We start from the raw sequence: 12555 nt of genomic DNA, 5'->3' as shown, positions 1-12555 counted from the left end.
GTAGAAAAAAAAGTGTTTTGAACTTAGCACCATTAACATAGTTTGCAAAAAAAATTTAGAGAATTTTATTAACAGTTAAATTTAAAAAAGATTTGAGAAAAAATAAATTAGAAGAAAGATTGATTTCAAAGTCTCAACTTCAAAGCTTATACTGTAAACAGATTTAATATATATTTTATTTATTAAATATTTTCCCCTAGCTAAATATATTTATATTATATACTTATATATAGTATGAATAAATTTGCTTTATGTATTTAATGATTGTGGCATTAACTTTTTGTATGCCATAATCAAATTTAACTAAATTTACATGTCAAAACTGTGTTAATTTATTTTTTGGATATAATAACCTTTCTCTAAATTTTATATTTTTATTCGAAAGGACGCAGTTGCATGCTTTTATTTCAAATATATTCTAGAAAAAACCTGCAAGAAAATACTAAGTAAAACCCAGATATCTAAAACACCTTAAGGATCCCATTATTAATCCAATATTTGAAGAAGTTTAATCTTTTTAATTGAAAACATATACATTTACAAGTAATAATTATAAATGAAAGTTAAATACAAACAGCAAAAATGAAAAAAAAAACCTTTCAAGAAAATCTGCAATTTAGCTCCCAAGAGGTTTAAGGGAAAGATAAGACTTTGTTGCCCATGCTGTTAGTACTTTATCTACACGCATGCTGTTAGACATATCCTCAAACTCCGAAGATACAACAACTTGACCCTAAATAAAAAAGCAAGTTTATGAATATAGTCAAATAATATTAATAATACAAAAAAAATTAAAAAAATACACATAAAAATAAACTTATTATTTTTTTTTCATTTCTTTAAAAAATAATTTTTATTTCTTTGAAAAATAAGTTTTATAAAATGTATTATTTATTTATTAATAATATATTATATATATATATATATATATATATATATATATATATATATATATATATATATATATATATATATATATATATATATATATATATATATATATATATATATATATATATATATAAATATATAAATCTTTAGGTTTAAAGTATATATATCTTTACATATCAATATATATATTAAAATATATATATTGATATGTAAAGATAAGGTTATAAAAATAACTTATAAATAATAGATTTTTATGGAAATGTTCTAAACAACAAAAAAGTTCAAACAAAGATTTTGCTTATTAAAAACAACAGACAACAGCAAGCCCCTGGTAGATGAGATTTTGTGCATCTTTGCATAAACAGTAGTTTTCAAAATAAGAGGAGTTGATGGGATGACTGAATAAGCGCAAATTTCATAAGTGCGAATTGGCATTAGTGCAAATTCGCATAAGTGCTTGATCTTTATTTTAATGCTATTATGTCAATGCTATTATAAAAATAAATGTCAAAACAATGAAATCAACACTAAAAAAAATCTTTAAAACATACAAAATAAATTATAATAATTTAACAAGCAATAAAATGCGAAAAAATAGCATAGAAACGAATGTTGAGGTTCTTGAAGACAGACAATCAATATCTTCAGCTTCAGTATGCGAAGTATGCATAAGAATTGTTTTCTTTTTCTTTTTTGCTTGCGTTACAGAAACAGGTACTTGCTTACTATTCTGTTGGTTATTTTTAGTTGGATTAAGTTTTCTCTTGATTAAGAATGGTATATATATATATATATATATATATATATATATATATATATATATATATATATATATATATATATATATATATATAACTATTAATATAATTTTAACCAATACAATGAAAAATGTATGTCAAACAAAATCTCAACTTCAAAAAAAATTTTTTTATATATTTCTTTAAAGGTTTGTAAGAAATTAGTACAAAATATATATTTAACACAAGAGGCCTTTCAATGTTTCATCAGTAGTGTTAGTTTAAGTGCTGTTATGTACAAATTTATTTATTTTTTGTTACAAAAGTATTTTTTAATCAATTAATGTATTGTTGCTATTAGTTACCATTGTCTAATATTTTTTAAAACAGGAAGTGTTAGTTAAAAGTATCATGCTTTTGTTTATGCAAATGACTTTCATAAGATAATAAGTTTTTATCACTTTTAAGTTCCAGAAATACAAAAAGCTGGAAAAATGGTTCCATTATTTTTTTATTTATATGTTGGCAATCATATACATGATTGTCAAACCTGTCTGTTGAATGGCCAGTTCTGCAACTTGAAATATGACCATTACTGCGATTTCTCAAATTGTTTGTTTTTCCAGTATACGTTGATTGACCATTACAAGACAAACATTTTAGATAATAAATGACATTCTTGCTGCTACAAGTAATGTGACTTTTAATGTTCCAAATAGTACCGTTGGATGTTACGAAATTATTTACCTCTTGTAGGTAAAATAAACAAATTTTGCAACGACTATCATTACATTTAAAAATTCCTATCTTTTTGTTATTAGATGTTGTGGAATTAAATTTAGCGGAAGTAAGTTGTCTCAGTAAATTTGGTGGTTGTTTGTAAGCTATTACAGGATTTATGTTAGAAAATATTTTTTGTATTCTTTCACTGGTGGATAAACCGAGTAGAAGTTTGGTTTTAGTTAATATAGGTTGGCAATTTAGGTTGCTGTAAAATGTAGTGACTAAAGGAACGACTTCATTAGGTTTCTTTTGTTGAGCTGGTCCTTGTAGTTTTGCATTATGAAATGCTTTTTCAATAACAATGTCTGGATAATTACATTCTTTCAGCCATAATTTAAGCTCTGCTAAATGCAGGTTTTCGGTGATATAATCAGATGTAAATACAATTATTCTTTTTGCAAGACTATAAGGGATGTTCTTTTTGGTGTGGTAAGGATGATGACTGGTAAAATTAAGATAGTCGTGTGTGTTTGTTTCTTTATAAAATATGTCAGTTTTGATATATTTGTTATTTTGAAGAATAACAGAAATGTCTAAAAAATTAATTATATTATAAATATTTTCTTTTTCAACTAATTCAATGCCATAGTCAATTGTGAAGGTAATTGAATTGTTTAATTCGGCGAGTGACAATTTAAATTTGTTTATATCTAAGTGTTTAGGCCATATGTTAAAACCATCATCAACATATCTAAAGTAGAACTGTTCAATAGTATGAACCTCGTCATTCGAAAAAAATCTTGGTAGAATTTTTGGAAAAAGTATTGTTTCTTCTAAGAAACCTACCGAAAGACATGCATAGTCTGGTGCAAAGTCTGTACCCATGGCTGTACCTGTGATTTGGTGAAATAATTGATTATCAAAGAGGAAGTTATTGTTTTTTAAAATAAATGATGCTGATTCTATAATGAAATTGGTAGTAATTCGTTCAGGTATTAGATTTTTATGTTTTTCAACCCAAAATTTTATTGCTTCTAAACCAAGGTTGTGGGGAATTGTAGCGTGAAGGTTAACAATGTCACATGTTAGTATAATACTATCTAGCTCTACTTTTCTAGGAATTTTTCTTAAGAAGTCCCAATCATCTTTTATATAAATTTTTTGCTTCCGTACAATAGGAGATAGAATTACGTGCAGAAATTGGCTTAAATGTGACGTAGGTGAGTCAATTCCTGCAATAATAGGTCGACCCTTTAAATCGATTGGTGGTTGCATTTCAATAACTAGAGAATTAGACTCTTGAACTTTTTTGATTATTTCTTTACATTTGTGCATTTTGGGAATTACATAAAAATTGCTTGATTTCCATTCAAATTTTGTAATGTAGTCTATCTCGTTTTGTGTTAAGCATTTATGTTTATCAATCATTTTTAAAAGATTTTTGAAAACTAGTTTATCAGAGTTTAAGTTTGTTTTTTCATACTTGATTGAAGATGATAGATGATCTTGATAGACAAGCTTATCGCTGTAATATGTAGAGTCCATCACAATTAAACTGCTACCTTTATCAGCTATTTTAATAACAATGTCTTTCATTTCTCTCAGCTCTTTAAGAGCTGTTCTTTCTTGTGATGAAATATTATCAACTGATAGATTTTTAATGGGATCAACTTGTTCGATTTTCGAAATTATTTCATTAAGTTCTGGAAGAGTTAATTTAACATTATAATTTGATTTCTTTAAAATGCTAATATCATTATTATGGGTTTCATAAAATTTTTCTTTTAGTTTAAGCTTTCGAGTGAATTGTCTTATATCTGAATTAATGTGTAAAAAATTACCTTTAGTTGTTGGGCAGAATTTAGGACCTTTTATCAGAAGTGATATTTGGAAAGTGGTCAGGATTTTGGTGGATAGGTTGATGACCTTAGGTTGTATTTTCTTGGGATTGTGCTTGTCCAGTTTTTTTAAGGTGCGCTATTTAACAATTGGTCATAATTTATAATATTATTTGATGAAGAATTAAAGTTTGCCGAATTGATATTTTCTTTCTCTTTTTCTTTTTGATGGTTAAATTTAGAGCTTCTTGAATTGAAATATAGACGATCTTTATCGAAAGCTAATTTAGCAGAAACAATCTTTTTTTCCCATTTTTTATCAATTCGTTCTTTATCTTCATTTTTGCATTCTTCATATTGCAATAACAATCTATCTTTTAAAGGCCTAAACACTTAGATATAAACAAATTTAAATTGTCACTCGCCGAATTAAACAATTCAATTACCTTCACAATTGACTATGGCATTGAATTAGTTGAAAAAGAAAATATTTATAATATAATTAATTTTTTAGACATTTCTGTTATTCTTCAAAATAACAAATATATCAAAACTGACATATTTTATAAAGAAACAAACACACACGACTATCTTAATTTTAACAGTCATCATCCTTACCACACCAAAAAGAACATCCCTTATAGTCTTGCAAAAAGAATAATTGTATTTACATCTGATTATATCACCGAAAACCTGCATTTAGCAGAGCTTAAATTATGGCTGAAAGAATGTAATTATCCAGACATTGTTATTGAAAAAGCATTTCATAATGCAAAACTACAAGGACCAGCTCAACAAAAGAAACCTAATGAAGTCGTTCCTTTAGTCACTACATTTTACAGCAACCTAAATTGCCAACCTATATTAACTAAAACCAAACTTCTACTCGGTTTATCCACCAGTGAAAGAATACAAAAAATATTTTCTAACATAAATCCTGTAATAGCTTACAAACAACCACCAAATTTACTGAGACAACTTACTTCCGCTAAATTTAATTCCACAACATCTAATAACAAAAAGATAGGAATTTTTAAATGTAATGATAGTCGTTGCAAAATTTGTTTATTTTACCTACAAGATGTAAATAATTTCGTAACATCCAACGGTACTATTTGGAACATTAAAAGTCACATTACTTGTAGCAGCAAGAATGTCATTTATTATCTAAAATGTTTGTCTTGTAATGGTCAATCAACGTATACTGGAAAAACAAACAATTTGAGAAATCGCAGTAATGGTCATATTTCAAGTTGCAGAACTGGCCATTCAACAGACAGGTTTGACAATCATGTATATGATTGCCAACATATAAATAAAAAAATAATGGAACCATTTTTCCAGCTTTTTGTATTTCTGGAACTTAAAAGTGATAAAAATTTATTATCTTATGAAAGTCATTTGCATAAACAAAAGCATGATACTTTTAACTAACACTTCCTGTTTTAAAAAATATTAGACAATGGTAACTAATAGCAACAATACATTAATTGATTAAAAAATACTTTTGTAACAAAAAATAAATAAATTTGTACATAACAGCACTTAAACTAACACTACTGATGAAACATTGAAAGGCCTCTAGTGTTAAATATATATTTTGTACTAATTTCTTACAAACCTTTAAGGAAATATATAAAAAAATTTTTTTGAAGTTGACATTTTCTTTGACTTACATTTGTCATTGTATATATATATATATATATATATATATATATATATATATATATAGATATATATATATAAATAATGTCAAAATAAAACTAATACTGGAAGTGAGTATTCTTTATTAAGTTTATTTTATTTAAATACATTAAATTGAATTTAAATAAAATAAAGTTAAAAAAGAATACTTACTTCAAATATTATTTTTATTTTATTATTGTTTTGACATTTATTTTTATAATGGTATTAAAACAATTAAAAAACCATAATTGAATTTAAAATTTTGGTTTTTAGATTTGATTATTACCTAACCTAGCCACTAAGATGCACACAACCAGTGTATTTTAGTGCCGGTCCCAAGCCCGGATAAATAGGGAGGGTTGCGTCAGGTAGGGCATTCGGTGTAAAAACTGTGCCAAATCAAATGATGCGGATCAACAATAGGAATTTCATATCGGATCAGTCAGGGCCCGGGTTAACAACGATCACCTCTAGTGCTGTTGCCCAACAGGGCATTAGTGGAAATTAGGCTACTGTTGGGAGGAAAAAGAGGAGGAGAAAAGGGGGGAAGAGAGCTCTGAAGCTGAAAGAGAGGAGGATGAGCAGGAAGGTGGAGGTTAAATTTGGTACGTTGAATGTAAGCTCTATGACCGGTAAAGGAAGAGAGCTAGCTGATGCAGAAATGAAAGAGGAGTTTAGTAAGAGTGTAGTGGAGGTAAAGAGAGTAAGTGACAGAGTGATCTGTGTAAAGTTAGAGATTGATGGGGTGGTGATGAATGTCATAAGTGCTTATGCTCCTCAGGTAGGTTGTGATATGGAGGAGAAAGAAGATTTCTGGAGAGAGTTAGATGAAGTTGTTCTGCAGGTTCCTATAGAAGAGAGAATGATTCTTGGAGCAGATTTTAATGGACATGTTGGTGAAGGGAACAGCGCCGATGAGGAGGTGATGGGTAGGTATTGGGTTAAAGAAAGGAATACAGAAGGACAAATGGTGGTAGATTTTGCTAAAAGGATAAAGATGACTGTAGTTAACACTTATTTTAAGAAAAAGGAAGAGCACAGGGTGACGTATAAGAGTGGGGGAAGAGGCACACAGGTCGACTATATCCTCTGTAGGAGAAGAAACCTGAAAGAGGTTAGTGATTGTAAGGTGGTACCAGGAGAGAGTGTAGCTAAACAGTATAGGATGGTGATATGTATGATGGTTTTGGAGGTGAGGAAGAAGAAGAGAGTGAGAACAGAACCTAAAATCAGGTGGTGGAAGTTAAAGAATGAGGACTGTTGTGTAAAGTTGAGGGATGAGGTGAGACAGGCACTGGGTGGTGGTGTTCTGGATACCTGGGATGAGACGTCCAATACAGTGATGGATGTGGCTAGGAAGATACTTAGTGTGACATCAGGACAGAAGAAGATAGACAAGGAGACGTGGTGGTGGAATGAGGAAGTTCAGGAAAGTTTAAGAGGAAAGCGGTTGGCTAAAAAGAATTGGCATCTCCAGCAAGATAAAGAAAGTAGACAGAAGTATAAGGAGATGTGTGGCAAGACAAAGAGAGCAGTGGCAAAAGCTAAAAAAAAGGCATATAGTAATCTGTATGAGAAGTAGAACATTAAGGAAGGGGAAAAAGATCAGTTCAGATTGGCCAGAAAGAGAAACCGTGATGGGCAGGATGTGCAGCAGGTTAGGATGATTAAGGATAAAGATGGAAATGTGTTGTCTAGTGAGGAGAGTGTCTTGGGAAGGTGGAAGGAGTATTTTGAGGAACTGATGAATCAAGAGAATGATAGGGAAGGAAGGTTAGAAGAGACAGAGGTTGTGAATCAGGAGGTTCCCCAGGTGAGCAAGGAGGAAGTAAGGGCTACAATTCGGAGAATGAAGTGTGGTAAGGCAGTTGGACCGGACAATATTCCAGTTGAGGCATGGAAATGTTTGGGAGAGATAGCAGTGGAGTTTTTGACAGGGTTATATAACAGAATCTTGGAAGGTCAGAAGATGCCTAAAGAGTGGAGACATAGCATAATGGTGCCAATTTTTAAGAATAAAGGCGACATTCAGAGTTGTAGTAATTACAGGGGAATAAAGTTGATCAGTCACAGCCTGAAAATCTGGGAAAGAGTAGTGGAAGCTCGGCTTAGAGGAAAAGTAGAGATCTGTGATGGCTTCATGCCATCTAAGTGCACCACAGATGCTATGTTTGCTCTGAGAGTGTTAATGGAGAAGTATAGGGAAGAACAGAAGGAGTTACATTGTGTGTTTGTAGACTTAGAGAAAGCTTATGATAGAGTTCCGAGACAGAAGCTGTGGTATTGTATGAGGAGGTCAGGAGTAGTGGAAAGGTATGTCAGGGTGGTGCAGGATATGTATGAGAACAGTGTGACAGCAGTGAGATGTGCAGTAGGAATGACAGACAGGTTTAAAGTGGAGGTAGGATTACATCAGAGATAAGCCCTGAGTCACTTCCTGTTTGCAATTGTCATGGACAGACTGACAGACGAAGTTAGACAGGAGTCCCCTTGGACTATGATGTTTGCTGATGACATTGTGATCTGTAGTGGGAGTAGGGAGCAAGTGGAGGTAAACTTGGAAAGATGGAGGTATGCTTTGGAAAGCAGGGGAATGAAAGTGAGTAGAAGTAAAACAGAGTACATGTGTGTGAATGATTATGAATCATTATCATCATGATTACCATCATAATGATCATCATCCTGATAATCATTATGATCATTTTTGTCATCATCATTTTCATCATCCTGATCATCATCATGGTTATCATGATTATAAAGGAATTCAAATATTACAAAAATATATTAATATGTAATTTACATAAATCTGTTATGTAATTTATATAAATAATATAAAATAAATAATACATAAATAATGTGTACATTGTAATGTATTTCATTTTTAATAATTAATAGCACAGCAAAAAGGTCTTAAATGCGTGAAGACTCAGATCCAAAAGAGTCACTGGCTACCTCTTGATGTAAAAAGCATGAAATAAACTATACCTGAAGACAGAGGGAAAAGAGGGGATTTTATTCAATAATATAAGCTTCTCAACAATTTAATCCTAATTGATTCGCATGTAAAGCCTTGCATTTTAACATCGACAACATCGAACCAGATTTCATTGCAAGATTGTCAGGAACTGCAAAGTCAGACATAAGTTTTTTAACAACCGTGTAGTCAATGACTGAAATGCTTTGCCAGATAATGTCATCGAGGCAACATCAGTTGATTAAATTAAAACAACTACTGGACAGTTTTCAGTCATTGTAGTTACTACAGTAAATGCTAAACATACGAGTTGGGTAAAAACGCGGATACGCAGCTGATAATGAGTTTAACAAGGCTGTGGCTTTGTTGTAACTTAATTAACTAACTAACTTTCAAAGCATTGCAATTAAAAAAAACTAAATTTTTTTCTAAGCATTATAATTTAAAATATTTTATTGGATTTTTCTATTTCATTTAAGAAATCTTTTTACACAAAGTGGAAATATCATTGTCACTTTCTTCCAAATAATTTATGAAGGGTTTTTTGAATTAATTGAATACTTCTAAGTTTTTCAAGAATGTTAACTTTTTTTTAAGAATTAATTTTCCAAATTTTTTTTTATTATACCAGATTTTCTATTGTCTTTGAAACTAACAGTTTGTATGATTTGCTGTTTTGAAATCTTCTTTTTGTCGGTTACTTCAAAAAAGTCCAACTTTTTGTTGTTTAATTCTGGTGATTCATTGAGGTCATTTTTGAAAGACAGATTTAGTCATTTCTGAATTAAACTTTTCTACAACTTGTGGTCCAGCCAACATTCCTGTCATCTTACAGAAGAATACAGAACTGTTTAAGACTCTCTTAAATTCTCTCAACTATTCTATTCTTTTATATTATTATAATCTAGGCTATAATAAATACGTGACTTAATCTTGTTTTTCTAATTTTTGATGACTCAACCATACTCTTGTTTTGATAAAAGGTCTTTACTTTTTGATCATTTAGAACAGGTAGTCTATTTTGAATCTGATCTCTCTTCTGTAACAGCTTGGCGCTTGCAGTGGCTTGCGAGTTTTAACTTAACCAAAGTTCAGTTATTACTGCTAATAACTATTTCACTATTTTTAACATTTCTATATTGATGGATAGCACTGACCTTTTATGGAAACCATATATACAATCCATTGGTAAGTTAACATCTACAAAGGTTGTTTCTCTCTATGATGTTCACCTTTTCCTTTTTTCCCGATTCCATTCTCTATCTCTATAAATCTCTTATATGTCCATGTATAGAATACTAATTTCATATTTAGGTTGATTCTTTTAATGATGCTCATATTCTTTTAGCTACTGTTCAAAAATGCATAGTAAATGTTGTTGTACCTGCTTTACTTTTCAAGCCTAACCCACTCTCCCAATGTCATAATGTTGCATCTTTGGCTCTTTTCTACAGATACTATCATAATCAGTGCTTAACTGAGCTATTATCTCCAGTTCAATCCATCAAAAACTCATTCTTGCTTCACTCGTCACTCAGTTAAGTTGCAATCTTTCACTGTAACTATCTCTTCATGTTCTAAAAACTTTTATTAATCTAATTTTTTTCTTGTTTATCAATGCCTTTGTACTTTCTCCCATGTTTGCTCTTTAATCTAGTTCTTTGTTTTTTTATAAATTCTCAATTTAATAGTGGTTGCTTGCAGCCTTGTTTTGAAGAGAATTAGTTTAAAAAAAAACAACTGCCAGAATGAGAAGTATCTGGAAATTGGGTGCTAAAGAGACCATGAGGTTTTAATTTGTGCCATCCAAACAAAACTTTTTTTATGTAAGTGTATTTGTCTTAAAATAGCAATCTCAACTTTTCTGATGTTACGACTCCTTAATAACATTTGCCGAGTTGTAGCAACCCCAATAATAAAATTAAAACTCCTAAATCAGTTAATAGGCTCGCTCCAAATCACTGCATTTTTACAGTTACCTATTTTGTGAAAGATTTTATGGTTCATTAGATGGAGATTGAGATGCAAAGGCTATTGCTCTTGACATATCTAAAGCTCTTGATAAAACTTATCATGCTGGTATTCTCCATGAGCTTGCTTTACATGGTGTATCTAAGAAAGTTGTTTTGATTATCAAATCTTTTCTTTCTAACCACTTTTTTTAAATTCGTGCAGAAATTTGTCAAATAACTAAATTCAAAATAAAAATAAAAACAACTTTTTTGTAAAGAATATTTAAAAACGTATAAGCTTGTATCTTTTTTTACACCTTGAGTTTCCTTTTGTTCTTTTGTGATATCAGCATTCTCATGAAGACGGAAAAAAAAAGATTAAACAATATTGGAAGTGCTCTTATGTATTCAGCATATGTTTCAAGACAATTTTCATTGGGGACATAATAAAATTCACTTGGTGAAAAACTAAAAATGTTTTCAGTGATGTAATAAGATAACTGAAGAAACAAATATTAGCAATATATACTTTAAAAAATTATAAAAACTATGAAATTCATAATCAAAAAATTTCATATACTATAAGAACTATAATAAAAAAACTATACATCCTATAAAAATTATAATAAAAAAATATATATACTCAGGACGCGACAAATCAATGAATGTGCGAATGTTTGTTAAAAAATAGACAAAAAAACGAACTTTGCGTTTTTTTACGTTTACTAAAGCAAACGTTGGTGTTTGCCCCCAATTTTTTTAAACGAATGCATAAATTTAGCAATTTTTTTTTACAATTAATTAATAGTTTTTTATTTATAATAAAAAAGATTCACTTGGTGTCCAATAATACGATATTTTTTTATATGCGAAATTTCTTTATATGCTCTGTTCCATGACTTTTTTTTGATATAGGAGGATACATGCCATGTTTGTTTACAGTCTAATTAAAATGAATTTAAATAAACTTTATTTAATAAAATAATTTAAGCTATTTTAAAATTTAAGTTTTCTAAAAAAGAAAAATACCAATGATAACAAAAACAAAATTAAAAAATAAAAACCTATGCAAAAACCAAATTTTTTGCATAAAAAATTAAAAAAATATGCAATATAAAAGTCTTCTCAGGAGATGCCTGGGGTTGCACACCTTATATGACCACCCATGAAATAATTTGTGTGTTTTAAAAAACTCTCTGAAAAAACTAAACTAATTTAAAGAGAAAATTAAAAATAAACAAACCATAAACTGAAAAAAGAAAGGAACTTAACTAATGAATAAATAAAGGATAAACCAGAGAAAATAAAAGCATACAATTAACATATTCTTAAACTTTATAAGTGTCTCAATTAATAGTTCAAATATAACTATTCTAATCTAAAAACTCATCAATTAATATTTTAAAATAATTTTTCCTATAAGCCATGTTGAAGTAGCTTGTAGTTTGATTATTTGAGTCGTTTGTGAAGTACGATATCTGCATTGGATGAGGGTTTGAATCCTAGTAACTAATACTTTTCAATGTTTATTTGCTTGCAGATATTAGGAAATATCAAAGTTTTTAAATAATTAAGTTTTGAAGTAATTAAGCATGGATTAGATAACTTTGAAACTTCAATTTTTTTTCAATTCATTGTAGTGAAACACCTCTAAATGAAAATAAAAGCATAAATTAATTTTATGCTTTTATTCTTCCTTGTTAAACTTTTATCAATTTTATCATTTGTTAAGAATTTTATTTTTTTAGTTTAGT

General features: G+C 29.4%; 2 protein-coding genes across 2 annotated transcripts; one reads left to right on the top strand and one right to left on the bottom strand.

Annotated features, from left to right (window-relative positions):
* Window positions 1–616: 616 nt before the first annotated feature.
* On the bottom strand, window positions 617–3947 carry LOC136083012 (uncharacterized). Its single transcript, XM_065802424.1, has 2 exons — window positions 2376–3947; window positions 617–733 (listed from the first exon to the last, which is right to left on the bottom strand). Exons 1-2 carry the CDS (start codon window positions 3945–3947, stop codon window positions 617–619), a joined length of 1689 nt encoding a protein of 562 aa, XP_065658496.1.
* A 2553-nt stretch (window positions 3948–6500) lies between these two features.
* Window positions 6501–7457, top strand: LOC136083011 (uncharacterized). The gene has a single exon (XM_065802423.1). The coding sequence runs from the start codon at window positions 6501–6503 to the stop codon at window positions 7455–7457; it is 957 nt and encodes a 318-aa protein (XP_065658495.1).
* Window positions 7458–12555: the final 5098 nt, after the last annotated feature.

This window comes from Hydra vulgaris, chromosome 08 (assembly GCF_038396675.1).
Source record: "Hydra vulgaris chromosome 08, alternate assembly HydraT2T_AEP".
NCBI classification, from domain to species: domain Eukaryota; kingdom Metazoa; phylum Cnidaria; class Hydrozoa; order Anthoathecata; family Hydridae; genus Hydra; species Hydra vulgaris.
The sequence above is the reverse complement of the archived record's forward strand: the minus strand, read 5'-3'. Positions and strand labels throughout refer to the sequence as shown.